Genomic DNA, 25,238 nt, shown 5'->3' with positions numbered 1-25,238 from the left:
TTTTAGTTATTTTATTGCTGTGACTTTACCTCTTTCAAACAATTACTTACAATTTTGTATTTTAAAAATATTGATAATTAGCTGATACTCTCCTTCACGCCCTCTCCTTCCATCTATGTGAAAGAACCATGACCATAATTTTTTAAGTACTTAGAAACCAGGAATTCAGTAATAATCTCTTGGAATATATAGTTTGTTGGGGAGAATGTAAAAATTCAATCACAAATAAAATTCACACAAAAAATAAATACACTAGGATCTCAAAGTGTACAAAGGCCACAAACACTGACATCCCATATACATAACAATCATCAACAGTGAGAACATGCTCATGTCTACAGCTGCTACATGGGAAAGCCAGGATATAAACCAAGGTCTGTCTGACTCCGGAGCCTTTGCTTTTACCACACGGTTGATGTTTGATCTACAATTTGCTATCATATTAGTAGGTTTAAAGAAAATACCACTCAAGCAGGTGGGACTATCATTTTAATATAGAATTATCGTGAGTGCTGCTAAGAGTCATCCAGACAGGACAGATGGGGAGAGAATAAATTATTGATCTTAAATGGATCAGTGGAACCTGGCAACTCTGCAATGTTTCTGTGGTCAGCTTGGTCTCCCAACTGTTTTTTCAAACCTGTCTCTCAACCTGACTGCATCCGTATCAGGATATGAAGCATTTCATACTCTTCTATGCAGGTTCATTTGCGTTCTTCAGGAAATGAACAGCAAAATAGCCAAAATATGTTGCTATGAGAATAACTTAAGAAGTTTACTTTTTCAATATTTAGAAAATTTTAACGCTACATCTATGTCTGTAACCAGATTTTAACTGGTAAAATTTGAATTAAAGCAAAAATAATCAGAATTCTTAGATTACTGTCTTTCAGAAGTTAGTCTGCCTACTTCCATCTAAAGTTCCCTACAACATAAAAGGAAAAGAGAAAAACAGTAGCATTATTACCCATTTATACATGACAATAGTTATATTACACATATACAGATGAATGCAATTCCAAGACGGCAGGAGTAGCTACATTCTTCATTGAGGGTAAAGCCGTAAATTAGCTTTGCTACTAGAGGTTAAATGTTGGTAATGTCTGAAATTTAACCTTGCAATCTCAGGACACAATACAGGATCCAAGAAAGCGAAAAAGCATATGAAAGCAGCAACATTACAAGAAAGGTTCCCCTCATCCCAGGACACAGCACTAATGAAATACAGAATGAGTGTGACATTTTATTAATACAATTTATTTTTCTTCCAGAGTCAACATACTTTATAAGGCTCTCTGAGGAAAGGATGTTTAGTTTGTGTAAAAATCATTAGCTTTTACAAAAAATTAATTTTACACTCAAGTTTATATGTATTTTAATCACAAAACTTCTAGATATGAAAATAAGCAAACAAAGGTAATTTAAGCTAAATGTTCATGAGAAATTGTATAGTAAACCAGTATTTATATTGAAACTATACAAGAAAACACAATACTGGCAGCTTAGTATTAGTTATCTAGTATTTAACTCTGAGTCACAATCTGGAGCTAGTCCTTTGTATATATTATCTCTGATCTACACAACTTCTGTGAAAGACGCATTTGCTTTATCCCTATATTTTACAGATGAAGAAATAGAGGCTCATAGATTTATGTGATACATCCAAGGTTATCAGCTAATTTTTTAAAGTGCCAAAGCCAGGTCCAAATGCTAATCTACGTAGTCTCAAACCTTAAGCTGTCGTCCATAGTACCTTCTAGGGCATATCACTTAAGTTGGAACTCAGATTTAATGTGCTAGATATTTTTAAAATCTCAAATACAATAAATTTGAAAGAATAAAATATCCAGGAATAAATTTAACCAAAGAGGTGAAAACCTGCATATTTTAAATTACAGAATATTGCTGGAAAAAACTGAAAATGACCTAAGTAAATACAAAATTTCTTGTGTTTATAGAAATAGACTTAATATTGTTGTCAATACAACCAAAACAATCTACAGATTCAATGCAATCCCTATGAAAATCCCAACACTTTTTTCTTTTGCAGAAACAGAAAGCCAATTCTCATATTGATATGGAATTGAGAGTAGCCAAAACAATATTGAAAAAGCACAAAGTTTCTGATTTCAAAACTTATTACAAAGCTACAGTAATCAAAACAGTGTGGTACTAGCATAAAAATAGACATACAGATCAATGGAATAAAATTGAGTCCAGAAATAAATGCAAACATCTATGGCCGATTTTTGGTAAGGGTGCCAAGTCCATTCAATGGGGAAAGAATAGTCTCTTCAACATATGGTGCTGAGACAAATGGATTTCCACATACAAAAGAATGAAGTTGATCCTACGTCACATCATATAGGAAAATTAACTGAAAATGGATAAAAAACCTAAATATAGAGCTAAAACCACAAATGCTTAGAAAAAAACATAGGAGTAAATATTCATGACTTTTGATTTGGCAAATAATTTTTAGATATGACAAAAGCATGAGTGACAAAAAGTAGATAAATTGGATTCCATCAAAATTTAAAATTTTTTTTGCATGAAAGGATGCACAGTGAAAAAACAACCTACAGAATGGGAGAAAATATCTCCAAATCATACGTACATATCTACTAAGAATTTAATATCCAGGAACTACAAAGAACTCCTACAACTCAACAACAAAAAGACAAACCGCCCAATTATACTATGGGCAAAAGGCTTTTAAATAAGTATCTCTCCAGAGAAGATATACAAATGGCCAATAAGCACATGTAAAGATGTTCAACATCATTCATCTTTAGAAAAATGCAAATCAAAACCACAGTGAGATACCATTTACACTAACTAGGATGGGTATAAAAAAAAAGAAAACAGAAACCAAAATAAGTGTTGTTGAGGATGTAGAAAAATTGAAACCTTTGTGCAACTGAAACCTGATGGAAATATAAAATGGTGCAGCCTGTGTGGAACATAATTTGGCAGTTCCTCAAAAAGCTAAACATAGAATTACTATATGATCCAGCAATACAACTCCTAAATATATTTCCAAAATAACTGAAAACAAAGACTCAGATACTTGCAAACAAATGTTCATGGCAGTATTATTCACAACTGCTAAAAGGTAGAATCCAACAAAGCTCCTGAATATACCGTCTTTACAGAAAGTATGCACATGAGCAGTATGTGTGTATATCCACACAGCCGCGCATCTAATTTTGCGGTTTGTGGATCTTGTGGAATGCCTCTCTGGCTGGTATGTGGACGCTAAGAGTCCCCAATTCTAATCCAAACTGTTGTTTGAAAGATGAAAACATGCAGGTCCTGAAAAATTAAATGCTTCCCAGCTAAAGTAGGTAAAACGTGCTCAATCTAGCCTTACATCATATAGCAGTAACACCTTGAAAATGAAACAGTACGTAATGTCTATAAATGCATGCCGATCATTCAGGAAGGATGGTGCTATGGAAATATTCATTTAACAAACATTTTTCCAGTGCCTACTGCATGCCAAGTGCCAGTACTGCCTATAACCCTGGGCAAGAGGGGCCTCGGGGGGGACCTGCACTTTGGAAGGCCCTGCAATATCTTAAACCCAAAATAAAAAGACATTTATTTTTCCTTTTTTCAGACCTCTAGGAACGTTTTCTGAAAACAATTTAGCTGAAGGAACAGGAGGGAAGCACAAGTCCGAGTACCCCCCAGACCGGCACCTCGCACTCCCCCAGCAGATCTGTGCTAGTGCTCAGGCGTTCACAGGATGGGACAGCGCTGGGAAAGGGCCACTGCTGGGAATGTTGGCCAGGCCATGGTGTGATTCGAATCATAGTTTTAATAGCTTAGCCCAAGGATTCTCAGCCTCGGCATAGTGACATTAGAGTCAGATCATTCTTTCTGGGGTGTGGGGGGGCACAGCATCCCTGGCCTCCCACCACTAGACGCCAGGAGCACTCTCCCTAGTTGGGACAACCAAAACAGTTTCCACTCATTTCTGAGTATCCCCTGGGGGCAAAACTTCCTCCAGTTGAGAACCACTAGTTTAGACAGATGGTATGTGGCTCTGTATTTATATGCCTGTTCCGGCAAGACCCTCACAAATATTAAGGATGGGCCAGTCGGGCACATAGCTTGGTTTTTAATTTTATACGATCGAGTTTTAAATTATAGCTCTACCACTTACTAAGCTTCCCCAGCACCTAACCTTTCTGGGCTTCAGTTTGACCTGAGCTTCATATGACCACTCCATAGGGCCTGGGTCACAGTACCTACCAGGGGGAGGGCTGCTTCCAGGACTCAATGAGGTAGCACTTGGAAAGTACTAGTACCTTGATAAATATTAGTTCTCTTCCTTCTTTTCATTAAAAAACAATGTATTGAACAGCTGCGAGGCCTATGCCACGTAGATGCCTAGCAGATGACTGCTAAGCTAGGAACCCTGCCATCAAGGAGCTCACTATTTAATGAGGGACACAGGAAACTAAACAAGTGACTAACAATCTAATTCCCATTTCAATCAACAGGTCTTTTTATCCCTGTTTTACTTCCCAAACCAATTCCCCATTCCCTAAAGCCCATTCAACTGAGGTCCAACCTTCAGCCTATTTGTACAAACAGTATGGGTCTAATTCACATTCCAAATAGCCAACATAAGAATAGCATGGGTCAGAAGAAACCTACGGATGTACAGAATTGGCCTTAAGGTAAAAACTACTGGATCCAACTACCCCAAGACACCCTACTGGGTCCAAATCAGACCAGCTTCCCCAAAAGGCAGATGAGACATCTTCCCCAGTGTATTCCTTTCTTCCAAGTTTTGGTGTAAAACTGTTAAGTCACATCAACACTCTACCAAACACTGTTTAACACGGATGCTGTCTTTCAATGACCCGTGAAAGACACAATAAATCAATCCCATGGATATGCCACTGTTCAGCATGTCATTAGTAGTCTTTTTTTCTCTGAACTATCTTTAAATTAAATGTAGGTGCTACCCAGGATAAAAATCACTATCATCACTATAGTCACAACTCTTAAACAGTACAAAAGTAAATACGATTCATCTCTCCGACATGCATGATCCACTAGATGTTGCTCTGAATGACTTCTGGCTATTTCCAAAAACCCAACCTACCTTGAATATCCACTATTGATATAAAACGATATATTTTGAGACTCTGAAAACAATTTTAAAAGAAAGTGGTATTCCAAAATGTTTTTGAGAACGACTGTACCATAGAAATGCACATATAACCACTAAAGTGGGCAATGCACATTTATTTGGTTGCGTAAGTCTTTTGTCACATTCCTTCAGTCACATTTTTTTAATGATAAAGATTTATTCAAGGGTCTTAGAGTTTGAAAACTGGAAACACAGCTAGGCAAAAGCCCAGAAGTGTTTCAAAGAAGAAAGAAAAGAGTTCTTTACTAAAAGTGCACTCTTGAGACTTATCAGTCCTGCATTCTTAGCCCCAGGGGTGGTTCAGGAGTCAGGATGATGAATGCAAGGTGGTCCAGAAGATAGGCACCAAGAGGTCTGCTCATGTCTGGTGATCTGCATAATGGATGTCAGGGGGTCTGGATATGTGAGGTAATCAGAGCGTTATCAGGAGGTTTGGTATATATCCAGATGTATATCTAGGCATTGACACAGAGCTGGAAAGTTCAAAAAATGTAAGTTTCCAGGCTAATCAGAACAAGAATCAAGTCTTTCCTCATGCCTCAAGCTTCATAACATTAATAATTTTAGCAGCTTCGTTAAAGTGACTCTATTTTATATAATTCCTATATTCACTTTTTCCTCAATATCATGGCTGTAGCACAAGTAACACCATTTGACCCTGTGCTTTTTCTCTTTAACACCATGCATAAATCTTGTAATAAAAATATTCCACAGCTAAAGTGACAAGGAAACAAATCTCTGTCATTCTTATATGTTCCACTTTTACCCCTCTTTCTCTTTATAATCTTTCCTCCTGGAAATTGCTTTGGTGAAATGAATTTTTAAGAATTATTCAGCAAAATATTTTTAAATGAATTTATTGGGGTAACATTGGTTAATTATATATAATTTTCATGTGTACAAGATTATAATTCAACACCGTGTTTCCTATATTTGACCCTCTTTACCCACTTCGCCCTTTCCCACCCCCTTCCCCCTCTGGTAACCACCACTCTGTTGTATCTATGAGTTTGTTACTTTGTTCACTCCCTTTGCTTTATATTCCACATATGAGTGAAATCATACGGTTTTTGTCCTTTTCCATCTGACTTATTTCCCCCAAAATAAGACCTAGTTGGACCATCAGCTCTAATGCATCTTTTGGAGCAAAAATTAATATAAGATTCGGTATTATTTTACTATAAGACTGGGAATAGGATAGAATAGAATAGAATAGAATAGAATAGAATAGAATAGAATAGAATAACCAGGTCTTATATTAATTTTTGCTCCAAAAGACGCATTAGAGCTGATGGTCCAGCTGGGTCTTATTTTCGGGGAAGCATGGTACTACTAATACTATCAAGATCTACCCATGTTGTCACAAATGGCAATATTTCAATTTTTATGGCTGAGTAGCATTCCATTGCACAGTTACATTTTTCAATAGGAGTACCAACGGATTCCTTACTATCCATTTGTAATGAAGCACAAAACTGAAGAACTTGGGGTAATTAGATTTTTATGGGTAAACTTTAGATTTATTAATAACATGTTATATATGCTATTTAAATAGAATATTTTTCATCATGAATTATGTTCATGAATTATCAACATCCATCACTCCATCTCAATTAAGCATGGTGAGGCTGCAGGAAGAATTGACTATTTGCTCACATCCTAGGACAGTATGTATGTTATATATGTACGTATGTATGTATCAAATATCATGATGTGTGATCAAACAATATGGTGAATGTTTAAATAAAAAAAATTTATTAGTTATGCCATTAATCTCCCTCAAAATATGCCCCCTCACTTCGAACACACTTACCCCATCATTCTTGCCGCTTTCTGAAGCAGTTCTGGAAGTCCTCTTTCATGAGTGTCTTTAGTTGTGCTGTTGTTGTGGCTGCCTCCATGTCCTGAATCATTTTGACTTTGGGGAAGAGCCAGAAGTTGCACGGTGCCAAACCTGGTGAATAAGGTGGATGAGGACACACTGTAATGGTTTTATTTGACAGAAATTGCTGTACCAGAAGCAATATGTGACATGGAGAGCTGTCATAATGGAGGATTATTCATGGCACACTTTAAAATACACCTTCTCTCAACAGTAGCTCACACCTGACTGACTGCACCGAACAAGGTGAAACTTGTCACACACTGTTAGTAAGGTTCCACATGCCGCTTCCCATATTGAAGAGCCCTGCCTTTCCGTTGGACGGCACTCGGTAGCAGCATTCACCATTTTTTTTTTATCACAACGGGAAGGCTCCATGTCACACATCGATTCTGGTATGGCAATCTCCGTTAAATAAAAATATTATCATTATGGTGTGTTCTCATCCACCTTATTCACCGGATCTGGCACCGTGTGACTTCTGGCTCTTCCCCGAAGTCAAAATGACTATGAAAGGTAAATGTTTTGAATGGATTTAGGACATCGAGGCAGCCACAACAGCATCACTAAAGACACTCATGAAAGGACTTTTAGAACTGCTTCAGAAAGTGGCAAGAATGATGGGATTCCAAGCGAGGGGGAGTATTCTGAGGGGGATTAATGGCAATGTGTCTTTTACTATAATAATTTTTTTTCAATTTAAACATTTACCAGTTTTTGATCACACCTCATCTATATACATCCCAAAACAACGAAACCACATCCAGTTCCAGATTCCTCACTGTCACACACAGAAAGAATCATTTGATTTTACAGAGACCCTGCCACAGACACCAAGTTCTCTAAATCTGTTAAGAACTCCAAAGCTGACTGTAATCTTTTGCATAAGAGATGCCAGATTCAACACTTCATGAATATGTACACTTCATTTTTGGACGTTTGTATTTTTCTATACCTAACTGAAATTCAAAGGAATGTTAGTGAGGTCAAAGCTACAGCAATCACCTTTGGGACATCATCAGAATGCCAAGCCACCGTGCTGTAACCCTTCAGTGTGCCAGGATGAAATCAAGACAGTGCCATGATTCTAGTTAAATGCTGACATAAGCAATCTGATCAAGCTCACCTACTGCATCAATCATCTTATAATGACTCCTGCACGTGAAGAGGAGGATCTTCCGATTACTAGAAGCACACTAATTTAAAATAAATAAAACAACAACAAAAACAAGTACCAAACTCTCATCTTATTTAACTGATCTCATAAAAGTGACCAGGAGAATTCCTTAGTTCCTATAACACAGTTTTTTCAAACACCTCCAATCTCTCTTGCATTTAACTATCAGGAAAGCAGCCCTCCAGTTTTCCAGAGGGAAGTCTTTTAGATCAGGAAGCACAAATTCACTACTTCTCCACCCGCCTCTTTGGAACTGCCCGGGTCCATCTTTCTCAGTTAAACAGAACATGGCAACAAGGGTGCCAAGAACAGGGATGTGAACTCCTGTACAGCCATGTAGAGATCCTGCTTGCAATGCCAGGCGTCCCAGGCAGGTGTCTGCAGAGGGCCCTGGGGAGATGGGCAGAGGCTGTGGAGATGCCAATGCCAATTAAAATACAGCTTGAATTTCATGTCCTGCTTCATTTTGCAGAGTGCCTACTGGGATCCCAGTAGAATTTTCAGAAATATTAGGAGGGGGATCTCCTTTTCCTGGTTCTGGGAGGACATTTGGTTGCATAAAATGAGAGGCTGTGGAGACAGCGTCCAACTGCACGGCTGCTGTCAACGCCTGCCATCACTCCAGCTGGAGGTATGTCCCAGTTGTACGCAGCTTTGCAAAACAAACGCCAGGTAAGTCTGTGCCTGTGTGTTATCCCAAGCCTACCTGCACACAGAGCAACTTCAACAAGAGAGAAGGACTTCCAAAAACAGCAGCACGTCAGGGAGGCAACATTTTGGACTCCTGGAAAAGAAAGCTTGTTTCACTCATTGATCTGTTTAAAAGCAGCACCCACCCTGATATGTCAGGCTCTATGCTCTTCTGAGCGGCGATCAAGCAGTGAACTTACCTGATGAGGTACTTGCTCTCACAGCACTTAGATTCGAATGGAAGAAGAGACACAACAAATAAAAAATAAAATTCTAGACGGGGATAACTATTATGGAGGAAATTAAAGCGAGTAGTGCTGTCAGAAAGGAAGGAAGGAAGGGCAGGAGGGGGCTACTTTAGGTATAGGGCGTAGGGAGCCAAAAACAAGAAAATGTATGATAGAATTTTAAAAAACAAACTCCAGGAAGGTTCACATCTGAAAAAGCAACAGGGTATAAGTAACATGGGAGACACAGCATTAGAACCTGGCGAGCATCATGTATGCTGTGATTTACTTTCTCACAAGGCACTAGCTGTTCTTTCTTTAGTCATTTTGCCAACCTTCAAATTACTTTAGAAGCAAAGCAAGAGTGGAAAACGAGGTGACTCAGATACTAAGTTAAGCATTCAGGAAACCAACAGAAATTTTCAGTCACACAAGTCTGAACAAAAATCTTCAGTTGTAATCTAAAAATTACTTCCCAAGAGTTGCTTTCTGATCTTCAGTTAAGACAGATGTGACTAAAAGCACCTTTAAAAATATTACTATAACTAGACATTCTATTAAAAACAGAGGATGTTACACACTTCATCTGCATTCTCTCTTGAAACTCATTGTTATGAACAAAAAACTGTCTCAAAAAATAAGCTGAGGTTTTAACCCTCAACCCCTCAAAATCTAACCTTATTTGGAAACAGGACCTTCTTTTTTTTTTTTTTTTTTTTTTTTTGGTGTTGTCCACAGACTTTGTGTTACTCTTCCATCTTTAAAACTTCACATTCCACAGTGTTTGCGCATAGGTAAATATTTTCTTCTATATTTTCTATAAAACTTAGTATTACATATAAGTCACAGGTTTTGCTACATGAGTTCTAGGTGCAGAATTTATCTTCAATTTTGAAACTGGAAACAGGATCTTTACAGAGGTAATCAAGTTAAAATGAGGTCATTAGGGTGGGCCCTAATCCAATTCGACTGGCTTCCTCATAAAAAGGGGAAATGTGGACAGAGAAACACAAAACACAGGGAGAAGCCATGTGAACATGAAGGTAGAGATCAGGGTGCTGCACGTACAAGCCAAAACATGCTAAAGATGCCCAGCTAACGGTCAGAAGCTAGGAGAGAAGCAGGAACAGAACGTGCCTCACAGCCCTCAGAAAGAACCAACTCTTCTGGCACCTTGATCTCAGACTTCCAGCCTCTAGAACTGTGACAATAAATCTCTATTGTTTAAGCCACTCGGTCAGTGATACTTTGTTACAGCAACTCTAGTAAACTAATACACTCATTGAACAGAACAGCAAAAAATATATAAAAGGGATAACCCACAAGTACAAACAGAACAGAGAAAATGACAGGAAATGAAAGGTTAAATTAAGTTTTTGAAAGATGAAAAAGAAAAAGAAAAAAAAAAAAAAAAAGACCAGAAAATACTTAAGTGCTCAAAACAAAAGCCCACATTAGTGGAGTTATGGCAAAACAAAAATGACAACTACAGGAAAATTTCCCAGCATCAAAGATATGATTTTCCAAATTAAAAGTTCCCATCAAATGTCCAGCACAAAGGACAGAGAAGTACCTGTACTGTTGTGGGCTCCACCAACAGTCAAGAGATAAAGATACTGAAAGACAATGTTAAAGGTTCCTTGGTTTCTTTAAGGGCAAAGGATTCAGAAATCTCCACGCGGGCAGGGCTACACGACACAGGATGCACAGCATGCTTTCAGTCAGAGCTATCGCACCCAGTGTCGGCCACCTCCCAAACTCTTCGTAAGGACACACAGCGGCAGATGATCTGATTGTGGGGTGAAGCCTCACTAGGCCTGAGAAGCACTGACTACATTCTCTGTGTTTTTATGCCCTTCTGACCTACAGAGACTGGTGACATACCTGCCTGCTAGCCAGGTGCAAGGATACAAAACAAAGCCAGGACTATGGGTTCACCATGAAGCCAGGTGAAGAGGGTACAGCCCTGGTGCTCCAGTCACTTCCTGACAGTGAATGCTCCAGGGACAGAAACTGCAAATCACAAACAAAGGTACTTTATCAAGAGATGAGAAAATAAGGAGAGACTTTAAAAAGAAATATAGTAAAGGAGCAAAAAATAAAATTAAAATAAATATTTGGGAGAAGGGGAAAAGACAGAAAGAGAAGGAAGTAGAAGGAGAGAGAAACAGAAATTTAAAAGCTTGGAACTTCTTAAAAAAGAAAACTACTTCCATTCTAGCATTCTATTAACCAGCTTAACTATCAAGTATGAGACTAGAATAAATTTCCACACAGGTAACGTCTCACAGAAGTGACCTTCCGTGAACCCTTTCTTTAAAAAGCTACAGGAGTATGTGCCTATCAAAATGAGGAAGCATGCCGAGAGAGGAATATCTAGGGAACAGGACCCAATTTGGGAGAAGTTAATGGGATTCAGATAAGATGTTGATTGCACTGTGGAGTTTTGTAGTTCTGTCAGAAACTGGGGGCCTGAATTTGTGACTGGTACTGAGAAGCAGAAGTCAACAAAACAATTAAGTCCAGAGAAAACAAAAATTTGAACTGGTAAAGAAATTAAATCATGCTTGTTTTGAACAATATTTAGTCATTACAGCATAAACAATGAACATTGAGAAAATAAAAATTATGATAAAATTATATTGGGATAGAAGAAAATGTGTGTAAGGAGGGTTATATAAGAGATGAATTCTCATCTTGCATAGTAGGAAATCCATAGACAATGTCTAAAATCGAAAAACCAAGCTATCGTACGATAAGCATACAAACATGGAAATTTTTACCCACAAGAAACAGGTAACAGAGTTGAAAGAAGGTGCTTCTCATAAGCAGTAATCAGCAGTAAGAGACTGTTTCCCATTATATACCTCAAAGTACTATTTGAATTTTTAAACTACATATTAAAATCAAAACTTAAAACTTTAAAGATAAATAGAACTATTATGTGATGCAGCCTTATGACAAAGAATCATATTGACAGGAATGAAAACTACTAGGAAAAATAAAAAATAAAACACCAAGCAAGTATTAATATAAGCACTGTGGATTTCGTTTTGTTTTTAATTAAGAAAAGCTCTTTTCCAACTCTCAGGATCAGCATCTGTGGTCCATTTGAGCTTTAGGTATGTCTCCTTAACAAGACAAAGTGAAACAGGAAATTGAAACACAGCTAAGTTCCTATCAAGTTATCTGGTTCATTCACCTGGGGTGAGAAAATGTCCTAACACAAAAGCCTTTTTCCATCTATGGCAAGGATACCAGCAAAAGATTTAGCCAGCATTTAAAAGGATGACATTCAAACGATTAAAAAAAAAAAATAAAAAATCAGCCACCATAACAATACAGGTATATTAGTGTTTTTCAACGAGCAGAGAATAAAATTTCATGTAGTTTTATAATCGAGGGAAATTTTCATAAAAAACAATTATTAGAGTTCCTAGAAATATGTTGATTACTTAGCAACTTCACGAACTAGTAACAGAATTTCTTTCTTCCAGTTAAGTACTCACCTACCTACACTATACACACCAAGTACAGAAGACAGCTCTGCTTTCTAGATACAAAGATAAGAGATAAGGCTCCACCTACAGGCCTGGACAACAAAATTTTGATGGCAAATTCACAAGGCTTAAATTTATAAACGTATGTAGTATGTAAGACTTATATACAATATTACTAACTTATAAAAATATATTTTCTATTTTGACACTTAAAATAAAAATTGTGTCAAGATAGAAATTTTAAGCAAGCACATGAAGCAATCTCATATTTGCGACAAACATCTTTCAACTAAACATATTCTCATGCTAAAAATACAAGCACAGAAGCTCTCTCCAAGATATTTCCTTTGACTAACCTTCAATCACTCATGCTATTACTCCCTTCTCAATCCCTCCCTACCACAGATTTATAGAAGTAGATTTTATAAAGAAGTAGACTTATTTTATTCCCCTACAAGACTGTAAGCTACTTCAGAGCAAAAGGGATATTGTGTTCACCATTTTTTCCTTTGCCCTTGTGCCTCTCCACACTGTCGTCGGGTCTTTTAAGAGTTTCTAGCCTGTTGCCCTGCCTCGGTCTCTAGGCAACTGTGGCTGTGGTTTAGTACATAACCTCATGTAATACTCAGAATCGGTCCATCACTAAGTATTGCTCTCTCCATACTATAGTCGATACAACTGAGTAAACCATATACCAAAAGTGTACTCATGAGTTTGGGAATGACTGAAGGTCTATGAATGTATTTACATTTAATGAGAGGTTCTTCTGTAGTGAAGAACACCAAATCACTCATTTATTCAATTTATTCAATGAAAGTAAAACACCATTAAAACTCCAATCTTATCCACACATGTAAGTTACCAAGTGAGTCAAACAATACAGTGTAAAAAGAACCAGTTCAAAAAATAAATCTGCTCAAAAACTCAAACTCAGATACTCAACAATATTAGGGGTTTCAGCTGGCTGTCCAACTCTGAAATGCTCCTACACACAGTCCATTCCTATGTAACCCAGGGGTCACAGAGTACAGTTCTCAGTCAGGAATAGTCAAAATTACCAGGGAAAATCCTTGAAGAAGGTATGCTGGGTAACAACACACCATGTCTCAAAACTCCAACTGAGTCCATTTCTCCTTCCCAACACTACACAGAATCGCCTTCCTCTCAGGCTGAGCCCAACAGCGGTATGTAGCTAGAGTTGGAGGCGACGTTTTAAACACTTGGGACCAACTGAGCAGTGATGTGTTTGCATTGTGGAAGGAAGGCAGAGGAAACTCAGATTCACTCTTTCCACAGCAGGCACCAAGTAGGTGTGGCCGGGCCGAATCACCTCCACTGTTTTCTTGGCCGTATTTCATTTCCTGGCACAGGTGGATTTGCATACATAAATGATTCATAGAAATCCAAGGCCCATACGTAGCAGGTGCTATTCTATTCACAGTATATAGATGCTGACATTAAAAATAAGTTCTCCAGTTCTACCTAACAGAGTCAAAACAAAACCCTAAAATTTTAATGTGACATATTTAATGTGACATATTAAATAAAAACATTTTAATATGACATAATTTATATAGGATTCTCTCAACTGGAGGCTCCGCCTACCAACTTGTGAGTTGTTTCATCATGAAGAAGGCAAATGATAGGTCAGAAGACTCTGGAGCTCAGCCAGAAGTAAAATGACTTACTTATGTATGAAGGCGATAAAACAGATAAAAACAAGCTTTCAAAATAAAGGTCCCAAACCACTACCTAGTGACTGGGCAAGTCAATATGCGCACATGTACAGACACAGTGACAGCAAGTGGGGTCAGAGCAAAAAGGAAAGGATTTAAATTAAAGGTGGGCAGACTTAAGTCAGACAAATAAAAACTTCCTGACACAGGTTGCTAAGCATCTAACGGAAGTAGCTGAACCTACTTCCTAGTAAGACAAAGCTTCAGGCTGTTACTGTGCTTCTATATATGAGGAAATATGCAGACAAAGAAGCATAACCAGAGGAAATAGCTGTTGACACAGAGAACCAAGCTATATTTAAACTAAATATTAATATTTAAACTAGTGCTCAAGTCAGCAGCACATATACTAACGTATTTAAATATTGCAAAATGTTCACTGTTAAGATCGTCAGCTTAATTTAACCTTTTACCACCACTAATGCTTGGCACTGCCAGGATTATTCACCCAAAGCTCACAATTCAGGAAACTTGAGTGAACTCATTCAGGAAGTGCCCTGGCTCTCAGGTCCCTGGTAAGGACACACCGTCTGCTGCTTCCTACCTTTATTCAACAGACCTCAACCAAGGCTCTTCTAAAAGCTGGCTCTGTGTTTGGTATCAGCAACCAGTCTGGCCTCCAAGGACTCCTGGTCTAGCACAGGAGACAATCCAGTCAGAAATTACAATACAGGGTGATAAGTACCTTTATTGCTACAACAACACAGTCATCAAGGACACAAAGCCCCAGCTGACTCTACCATCTGCTTAACAGTGGCTTTACTATAGTGCTTAATGGTTTTCACAGGCTCCTATTTCCGGTTCCTCTTAAACATAAAGCTTCTCTATTGGTTCTCAACTGTGCCATAAAATACTAAAACAGAACCCATTGTCTCATTTGTAGCATTCTATGGCCACTCCACCAACATTTGGACATGGAGATACTTCAGTCTGATAAACCACAATCAACTGCACATTTGATTGGAGAGAAGCCATCGGTACTGCCCAACGTTCTTTCACATGTTGCCTGGGCCGTGCTTTTCATACTCTGGCTGTGTATGACCTCAGCAAAATGAGGATGCTGCAATAGGGGACCAGCCCAAGGAGGGCTAAGTCACAGGAATCCCTCCCCTGCACCTTGCTGTGGGCCCTGCGGCTCCCCACCTCAGCATCACCTGCCACACTTCATTCTTGAGCCATTGAGAACCATCAAATTCAGCCTACTGTGTTTCCTGCAAAATAAGACCTAGCCGGACAATCAGCTCTAATGCGTCTTTTGGAGTAAAGATTAATCTAAGACCCAGTATTATTATATTTATTATATTATACGTATTATATATTATAGTATAGTATACTTGGCCTTATAGTAAAATAAGACCGGGTCTTATGTTAATTTTTGCTCCAAAAGACGCATTAGAGCTGATTGTCCGACTAGGTCTTATTTTCGGGTAAACACGGTATCAACTTAGAAACCATTATATGCCACTAAATTTGTAAGTATTTCAAAATATATTTCAAAACTTACTTTGTATTGTCAAAGCGTTATGAACTAATGAGGCCAAGTTTTAATGAATGGTAACACTGACTATCTCTACTGGGCAAAGAGCTTCAACAGGGCCTGGCTTGACACGAAGGCAAGATACTTTCTCAAAAAACAGGTTTGGAAAAATAATCCTCAAATATGCATTTAAAATTAGCATAGCAGCTTGTTAAATAATCCTTCAGAGCATTTCCAAATACTCAAGAGTTCCAGCACTTTCTTAAAGGAAGGGTGATTTTTCTGGCCCTGTTTTTCATTAAGTATCCCTCCGAAATGTAACCTCAAATTTTCAGTGACAATAGTCTTAATTTGTTCAGGCGAGTGGAGAAAACGATGACCCGCCCGGGTTAAAAGTTGAGAAAGAAGCCCTTAGTATGTATGTAGACAAGTTCGATACAAATTAAGATTGGCCAAGGGGCGGGGGTTTGAAAAGAGAAAAACTACTCATACTTCGGATCCGGTCTACAACCTGGAGGCAGATAGGCGGGACCAACGGCCTCCGAGTAATAACAGCCACTTCCCAGCCCCGGCCTCACCGCGGATCACGTGCCGAGGGTGCCCCATCCCCCAGGACCGGAGGCGGGATGGAGACGCGGCCTCCGGCTGCGCTTTCCTCCCCGTGACCGGCTTGGCCAAGCCTCACTTCGGCCTCAGCTCGAGCTTCCATGCCAGAAACCCGGGCTGGTTAGGGGGGTCTGAAGTGACCATCACCTGGGGCAGCAGCGGGGGCACCCGAATTTTTCAGAGTCATCACGTCCCCCTCTAGTTCAACCGTCAGCTCCGGGCTCGCCCGCCAACCCACCCTACAAGCCCGTCCCGCCACAGCGCTGCGTCTACGTGACGGCGAGGCGACGGCGCTGGCACCTGGGGGCAGGGGCCACTCCGCCCGCGCTGCCCAAGAGGGTCCGGGCCTCCGGGAGGGCAGTTCTGAGCCTTGTTGGAGACCCCGCTACCTCTGAGCGCAGAGACTCGACGCCCGTGGCGGAATGCGGCGCAAGATAGCGAGGACCCCGGCCCGGCGCCCGCTTACCTGCAGCGGCTCGACTCCCGGCCCACGCCGGCGCCAGCGGGCAGCGAGGACCAGCCAGGAAAGACGGGCTTGTGGGCACCTTAGGGGGCGGGGCCGGCCGGGAGCGCGCGGAGCTCCGGCGCCCGCCGCCACCGCTTCGGGAGCCGCCTGGGCCGCAGCGGAGCCAGGCGGCCCTCATGAATGAGACGCGGCAGCGGCCGAGCGGCGAGCGGGAGACGCGCGGGCCCCGCCCCGGTCACATGACGCCGCGCTGCACCGCCCCCTCCTGGCCTCGCTCCGGGGCCCACGGCTTCAGAGCTCGCGGATGCCTGCTCTGACTGGTGGGGGCCCTGACCTCTGTCGTGCTGAGGTAAATCCGAGCATTACTTTTCTAAAAATAAAGTTTCTTCTGGTCACCATGGTAACTCTGCAGCGTGTCAAATGGAACTTAAGAGTCCAGTTGCCAAAAAAGAAATATTATTAAAGTGTACAAAAGGCATACGGCATGAATGTTTTATAACCCACTTTGATCACCAGTAGCGCGTCTGATTGGTTATTTTCACATCCCTACTCCCCCACCCCAAATCTTACATCCCCTTTTAAATGTATACTTTTTAAAGAAATGCATTGCTAGTGCTGTGTATTATTGCTGCACACTGGTATTTATCTTTTTGCAGCCTGTTTTATTATGAATGGACGTGCATGCATTACTTCCAAATGCCATTTAATTTCTCAGCATGCATCCTGTGGATGATAATTTATATAGCTTTGAGGATATTGAAAAATAGGCATTTATATAAAGCTCCTGTGTGATGAGCTCGGCCACAGCACAATTTCTTCCCACCGATGGAGACTGGGCTGTGGGGACCAGGGAACAGGCTCCTTGTCATAGGGCTCCCCTGGGCTGGTTCTGCAGAAGGAACTTCCTCTTCCAAGTTCCTTTGCCCTTTATCTCGCATTCAGCCAAGCTTTGCCCCATCCTTAACCAAGTACCAAAAGAGACATAGGTGGTTTCACTGGCCCAAGCACACTAGGAATTTTCCTCTTCTGCGCCTTTTACCTGGCTTCACAAGCGACATAAAAATTTAGAAAGACAAGGACTGGAATTTTCCATCCATATTTCAAAGCATCTTACTCCACTATGGAGAAATGGAATTAGAGCAAGAAAAAGAGCTGGATCCTCAGTTTCTACATCAATACTAACATGGAAACAGGAAGGCCATCCTCACAGGATTGTTTTGAGGATTGCACAAGATTACTTATGAAGTGCTTAATTTAGCTTAGTGTCTGGAACCTGGAACATGCCGTTACTGTTCATTTTCTTGCCTTTCTTCCATTATTCCCACTTAGACTTCGTGTTTCAGGCTCTTTTCACTACCTTCTGCCTTGGGAGGGAAATGTTCTGCCAAACTTCCTTTCTTCCTTTGATCATTCAGGAAGTCCCAGGCATCCCTCCCTTTCTCCATCCTTAGATTTGATACCTCACTCAGAATGATTGCTTCACATTTCTAAGATTTCCTCATTCTCTGATGTCTACCTAATTTATGTCACCACTTAAACAAAGTAAAGACTCATTAAATATTTATTGCATGATATCCCTTCTCGTCGTCCTGCCCCTGACACCTAAGAAGTATGTGGGGAGCACCGAATTTTCACCTACTCCACTGGAATGTGAGAGGAAGGAAGCTCTTTCTTCACCTGTCCTCTGACCCCACCACCCTCCAGCTCCAAGGGAAGAACCTAACTCTGCTAATTGTCCCCTCTTCCTCAACTCTGGGTTCGCCCCTTAGTTTTATCAGGCTTAGGCTTCTTCTACCACTTAAGAAGGTGGACGAGGAGCAGAGAAGAAACAGCGGACTTTCTTGTCCCTTTATTCTCCCTTAGGCTATCAACTTATCTCACAGTTTTGCTCCCCAGCCTGGAAAGAGGAGTCTAAGATTTTTCACTTCACAGTCTTGCTTCTGCTCCTCCTCCTCCCCTGAAACTGCTCAGGCTAAAGTCACCAACAACCTTCTGATTGCCAAATACAATGGATCCCCTTCAGGTCCTCTTTCTCACGATCTCTGTAGGGTAAGACACTATTGACCACAATTTCCTTCTTTAAACTCCTTCCTCTCATCAACCAGAACTCTTCTGAGAGCCACATGTAAGAGACATCTCTACCAGCAAGGCCCACAGGGATGCAAATTTAGGCTCATCATGTATGCTTCTTCAAGCCTGGTCCTACTGAATCCCCTATCTTGGCTAATTACACCATCATCCATTTAGTCATCCTAGCCAGAAACCTTGGAGGGAGTCTCAGGTCCCTCTACTCCCATTCCATGTCCATCAAGTCCTGTCATTTTCATTCTCTTAAGCTCTCTGCGGAACTACCATGTTGGCCACCTTCAGGGTCCTCCACAGTTGCACAACGTGTGGCCTCACTCCTCTAGCAGTCAGGCCCTCTCTCACTATGTCTCATGATTCACTGCAGGCATATTTGAGCTGGTCTCCCTGCCCTTCATTCTTCCACAGTTCTAAGTACCCTCCATCCTGAATTGCAGATATGACCATGGCACAACTTATTGGCATTCCATTGCCTAGAGGAAAAAGTCCAAGCTTCCTAGCATGGCATCCAGAGTACTATTTTTGTCTCAAATTTTCTCTTCTGCTCCTTCTACCCGGTATGCTTTATCCATTCGTTTTGCAATGGGATGATTTTTAAAATAAAATATTAACTTCTATTTTTCTCCATGCATTTACCCCCTTAAAAGAATATACCCAGGCATTCTGCTTGTCTCAAGGAACTTCTGGAAAGCAGAAGTTGCCTGCAAGATATTTCCTTCCTGTCTTTAATTCCTAACACTCTGAACTCATTGAGCAACCAATATAACTCCGGAGGGAGAGGACCAGTGAGAAAGGGTCTCTTTGAGGGAATCTGGGAGGGGGAATGATATTCCCTAGAGTAAGAATTAAATATCCCCAGTCTGAAGTTGGAAGGGAGATGGTCCTATGTCCTCCCTTTGGCAGCTCCCAGGGAAGGTGAATAAACCTTAGAGAAATAATTTTGTTTCCAGTTTATGCATCTTTTCTGTGAGGACAAAAACTAGTTAGCATTTTCTGAGCCATCTAGTAATTCTAACTACAAACCTATGAGGTGGCTGCTATCATTTACACCATTTTATCGATGAAGGAACTGAGGCACAGAGAAGTTGAATGACTTGCCTCAGGTCTCACAGTTAGCAAGCAGTGATCCTCGGCTTTGTCTCCAGGCCTAATTGACTCCCAAACCTACATTTTTATACCACCTTCCATTAGTTGCCTCTACTCTCCTCTGCCTCTACCCCAGTGAATGTCTCTTTTTCTCATGCTACTAGTCCACCTTGTACAGATCACAATAATGACACCTATTCCACATATAGTAGGTGCCCAATAAATATTTGATAAAAAATAAATGAGGATTTCAATTTCTAGTGATATGCTCAGCTAGGGTGTCTGGACTAACTTTTTCACTGAAAACAACAAAAATACCAGGTAAAATATTAAAAATATATTCTGGAAGGGATCTGTAAACTGGCAAGAAGTTAAGAAATAGCACTAGGACAGAGTAAAGGCCAGAACCCAGAGAAATAAGCAGAGCCCAAAGTCAGCTTTTGTCTGGAAGGTATTTGCTGAATCTAGTGAATTTGAATACTGGTTTGTGCAACCTCAGGAATCTTGGGGGCAGAAGTAAAAGCCTAGTGTCAGCTTTAAGTGGGGAGTTTAATAAAAGTGGAACCCCAAAAGCAAAATCATAGAATAAGAAAAACAAATCAATTATTTTTGAGCCTACACAGAAATTTCACTAAAGTTGATCATAAATTGAGCCATAAGGCAAATCTCAGCAAATTTTGAAGATTTTGTATTATATTTTCTTAACACAATACAATTAAATCAAGAATTGATTTTGAAAAAAGATAATTAGAAAAACCAATTTGTTTGGAAATTCATGTATCAAAAAACATCATTATTGAATGTGACAATATTTCAATACTATGTATCAAATATTTGATACTATACAGAAGTTTGAGAGATAAAACTGAGCAAGTAGTTAAAAGGAAATTTATAGACCTAAAAGCTTATATTAGAAGAGAAAATGGTTTGAAATGTAAATAGCAAAAGAGTTAGAAAAAGCACAGCATAATAAATTCCAATAAAATAGAAGAAAGGAAATAATAAAGATAAAATGAGAAAATAATAAAATTGAAAATGAACATATAATAGAAAGGACCAACTAAGCCAAACACTGGATTTGTGAAAGACTAATAAAATGTAAAACCTCTGGTGAAAAGTGATCAAGGAAAAAAGAGAAGGTACAACAACAACATGAGGAATAAAGAAAAAGCTATAATCACACATGATGAAGAAATTACAAAGATAAGGGAATTTTGTGAATATTTTTTAAGCCAATTAATTTGAAAATTTAGATGAAGTGGGAAAATTCCAAGAAGTTTAAGTTAATGAAACTGAAATAGAAAACCAGAATAGACTCATTACCATTCAAGAACTTGAGTCTATTGTTAAATATTTTCTGCAAAGAAAAATCCAAGCTGAAACGATTTTATCAGTGACTTCTACCAAACACTCAAGGAATAAATAATCCTAATCTCACACAAGCTATTTCAGAGAATAGGAAAAAGAGATTATTCCTCAAATCATTTTATGAGAATAGCATAAGAAAATCTGACTAGTAGAGTGTGAAAAACAAAAATTTCTGGCCAATATCACTTACAAGTATAGATACAAATCCTAAGCAAAATGTCAGCAATTTAAATCCAGCAAGATGATATATCATAACCAAATTTATTTACCTAAGAATGCAAGGTTAGTTTTAGATAAGAAAAAAATATTAATGTAATTCACCACATTAAAAGATTAAAGGAGAAAAATCATATGACAATCTCAGTAGATTTTTTTAAAAACAGTCTTTGATAAAATTCAGTATCCACCCAGAAGAAATTCATAGTAAATTACGGAAAAAAAATTTTTGATAAAAGGTATTTATAAAAATCTACAGCAAAACAAAATAAGTAGCCATTCCTTTTAAAATGGGGAACAAGATAAGTGTGCTGCCATCTCCACTTCTATTCAGTATTGCACTAGAGGTCCTAAATAGTGGAGTAAGGCAAGAAGAAGAAATAAAATACATAGATTTGAAATGAAGAAATCACAATGACAATAGAATTTGTAGAAAATTCAAAAGAATATGTACATAATCTATTGAGATAAATATGAGAGTTTAGCAATTTGCTGGGTACAAAAGTCAATATATAAAAATCATTAGCATTTATATATACCAGCAATAAACAGAAATGACACTTTTGGAAAGATGCCATGCAATGTTTACTCTAATTACCTCATACTCCTTAACCTATCATACTTCTATACAACTGCCCATTCTTCATCACAGCTAGCATTAAAATACACAGGTCTAACTGTTTATTTGGGTGTTTATTTCCTGAGAAAGGCGCCTGCATCCTGTAAAACTTAAACGAAATAAATGTATATGGTTTTCTTCTGTTAATCCTTGTTGGTTTAATTTTCAGACCCAGACAGAGACCCTAAGATTTTTTCCTCCCCTACAGTATCAAAAAACAAGGTACTTGGGAATGACTCTAACAAAATATGTATAAGACTTTTATATAGAAAATTATAGAACTTCATTGAAAGGCTATGAAAACCTAATTAGAGAAATATGATATCTATGGGTAGAAAAGACCCAATCTCATAAAAATATTAATTCTCCACAAATGGATCTATATAGGTATAATACATTTCCATTCAAAATCCCAACAGAGGTGTCTTCGTCAAGAGATTCTTGAAGAAGAACACAGCAGGAGGAATTACCCTCCTATGTAGCAAACCTATGGTAATCAGTAGGGGTGGGACTGGTACAGGGATAGACAAATAAACCAATCAAACAAAATAGAAAGCCCAGAAACAGATCCATCTTGTATAGATACCTGATGTATGGTAGAGATGGCAATTCAGATCCTTGGGAAAAAGATGAACTTTTCAATAAATGGTGAGGAGGCTGTTGATTATACCTATGGAAAAAATGAATTTGGACTCTATACCATGTCTCAAAATCAGCTTTCATTGGATTAAAGATCTATATAAGAAAAACAAATTTGCATCGTCATCATTTCAAGGATACACTTTCTTTTTCACATTTTACCATTTCTGAAATTGTGATGTTTCTTACAATCAATGGCAACTTACATTTAATGATATGTGATACATAACTTTTAGAAAACAATTTAAGAGAATATGTTAACAAATTCTGGGTAGGGAAGTACTTCCTTAAAAAGACACTAAAAGCACTAACTATAAAGGAAAAGATTGATAAATTTAACTACTTTAAAGTTAGAACTTCTTTAAAAGAGACAATAAAGAGAGTAAAACAAAACGAAACAAGAATAAGCATCACCCTAGGAGGATATATTTGCAATATATATAATCAATCAAATATTAGACTCCAGAATATATAAGGAACTCATATGAATCAATCAATAAAATTCTTGCAGTCACTAGAAAAATAAGCAAAAGAAACAAATAAATTTCAGAAAACAAGCACAAATAAACTTTTCATAAACTTATGAAAAGACATTTAATTTCATTAGTAATCAGGGAATTGTAAATTAAAACTGCAAGAAGATACTGTTACATACCCATCAAAATGGCTAAAATTTAGAAAGCTGTTCAATTCCAAGTTTTGACAAGGTTGTGGAGTGACCAACTGGAACTCACTCAGCTGGTTGGAATTCAAATATGTAACAACTTTAGAAAACAGGCTGGTATTACCTAGAAAGTTGAAATGCACATACATGAAGACCGAGAAATTCCAATATTAGGAATATACCCTCAAATAATTATTGCACAAGTGTACTCAAAGACACACAAGAATCATTATGACAGCATTGCTCATAATTGCAAAAAACGAGAAACAATCCAAATGTTCACTGAAGGTGGAATAGGTGATTAAATTGTTATAATCATATAATGAAATAGTACACAATTACATTAACATGGAAGAATCCCCAAAATAAAATATTGACCAAAGAACCAAAAAAAAGATTAAACTACGATTCTACTTATTCTATTCCATAAATGGCAATTTTAAATGATGTATTGTTTAAGGGTAAAAGCGTAGGTGATAAAAATAAAAAATATGAAGAAAAACGGAAGTAACAGAAATTTCAGGGTAGGATTGACTTTGATTTGAGAGGGAGATGGGAGCAATCTGAGAGAGGCCTACAGAGGGTCTTGGGTAGGGTAATGTAGAGTAATGTGCTATTTCCTGGCTTGGGTGATGGGCACATAGGTGTTTGTGTATATCTTTATTTCACAATAAAATTAAAATAAATGAACAAATGAAAATGAATTAATAACTGAATACATCTGTGTATTTTTTAAAATGTTGTGTGCCTACAAGCTTTGTAAGTTTATCTTCATTTCTTGTAAGACAAACTTGCATGTCTTATAACTTCCCTAAAAAGCTTCAAGGAACAGTTTCTTTTCAATAGTGTGTTACACAGCTTGTTTTATAATAAATCCTTCTAAATGATGAGGAAGAAAAAGTAATGTAAGATGGACCAGAATTACAAAAGAAAATAATAGAAGCAGGAACACTCTTCTAACTAATAAGTCACTCATAACATACCTATCTCCAAATTATTCCATTTAGGTTTGTTTGCATTCTTTTAAATCACTGATTATAATTCTTAGTCTTGGGAACAAAGACTTTCTCAGTCATTCCATAGACTTTCTTATTTTCACTGGTCATGTGCTGCCAGGGTCATACAACCAGCGATGTAGGAAGCCAGCATGTTCCATCTGCTGCTGGAGCAGAAATCTCAGCAGTGAATGTGGTTGTCCTGTCTCTGCAGGAATCTCTCTAGTCCTGGGCAGTTCATGGGGGGGGAGGGGGCAACTCATTCCATAATAAGGCAGTTAGGACTGTTGCCCTACTCAGCAGGCACACCTATCCATAGGGGAGACCTTCCTGAGGTCACTTGATTTCATCTAGGAAACAAACTCTCTGAAAATCTACTCATTGGTGTACCCACCACCTTCCATAGTTTTCACTTGGGTAGTTTAGAGAAAATGTGTTCTGTAAATTTTGTGTAAGAAGGATTTGACTATCAGTACCTCCAGACTTTTCTGCTTCTTTGTAGTGCTAAGCTTTTGTCAGTATGTATTTTACAATATAACCAAACAAATATTGATTATGAATATAATATATATAATGAATAATTTTAGAAGATATGGAAGGGAGGAGAGATTTTTAACTTGCCTGAGAAGCGCCCT

General features: G+C 38.7%; 2 protein-coding genes across 2 annotated transcripts in view; both read right to left on the bottom strand.

Annotated features, from left to right (window-relative positions):
• The window catches only part of LPIN2 (lipin 2), a 72,597-nt gene extending 65,474 nt beyond the window's left edge, over positions 1–7,123 (bottom strand). The window contains exon 1 of the mRNA XM_074340263.2: positions 6,984–7,123. The gene's annotated coding sequence lies outside the window, so the exon portion shown is untranslated. The remainder of the gene's footprint in view (positions 1–6,983) is intronic.
• Positions 5,251–17,151, bottom strand: LOC148758405 (uncharacterized). The gene is made up of 3 exons (XM_088797927.1): positions 16,932–17,151; positions 8,936–9,013; positions 5,251–5,565 (listed from the first exon to the last, which is right to left on the bottom strand). Exons 1-3 carry the CDS (start codon positions 17,107–17,109, stop codon positions 5,471–5,473), a joined length of 351 nt encoding a protein of 116 aa, XP_088654053.1. The 5' UTR covers positions 17,110–17,151; the 3' UTR covers positions 5,251–5,470.
• Between the last annotated feature and the right edge of the window lie 8,087 nt (positions 17,152–25,238).

This window comes from Rhinolophus sinicus, chromosome 4 (genome assembly GCF_057876585.1).
Source record: "Rhinolophus sinicus isolate RSI-liver-muscle chromosome 4, RSI-T2T, whole genome shotgun sequence".
In the NCBI taxonomy this organism is placed as follows: domain Eukaryota; kingdom Metazoa; phylum Chordata; class Mammalia; order Chiroptera; family Rhinolophidae; genus Rhinolophus; species Rhinolophus sinicus.
Note: the sequence above shows the minus strand (reverse complement) of the source record. Positions and strands in the feature narration are given on the sequence as shown.

Coding starts and splice junctions, on each gene's coding strand:
- LOC148758405 (XM_088797927.1), bottom strand. CDS start 17,109: ATGAGGGCCGCCTGGCTCCGCTGCGGCCCAGGCGGCTCCCGAAGCGGT. Junction 9,014..16,931: donor CGGGAGTCGAGCCGCTGCAG/GTAAGCGGGCGC, acceptor TTTCTTTTCCAG/GAGTCCAAAATGTTGCCTCC. Junction 5,566..8,935: donor TGAAGTTGCTCTGTGTGCAG/GTAGGCTTGGGA, acceptor TCACATATCCAG/ACCCCCTGACATCCATTATG.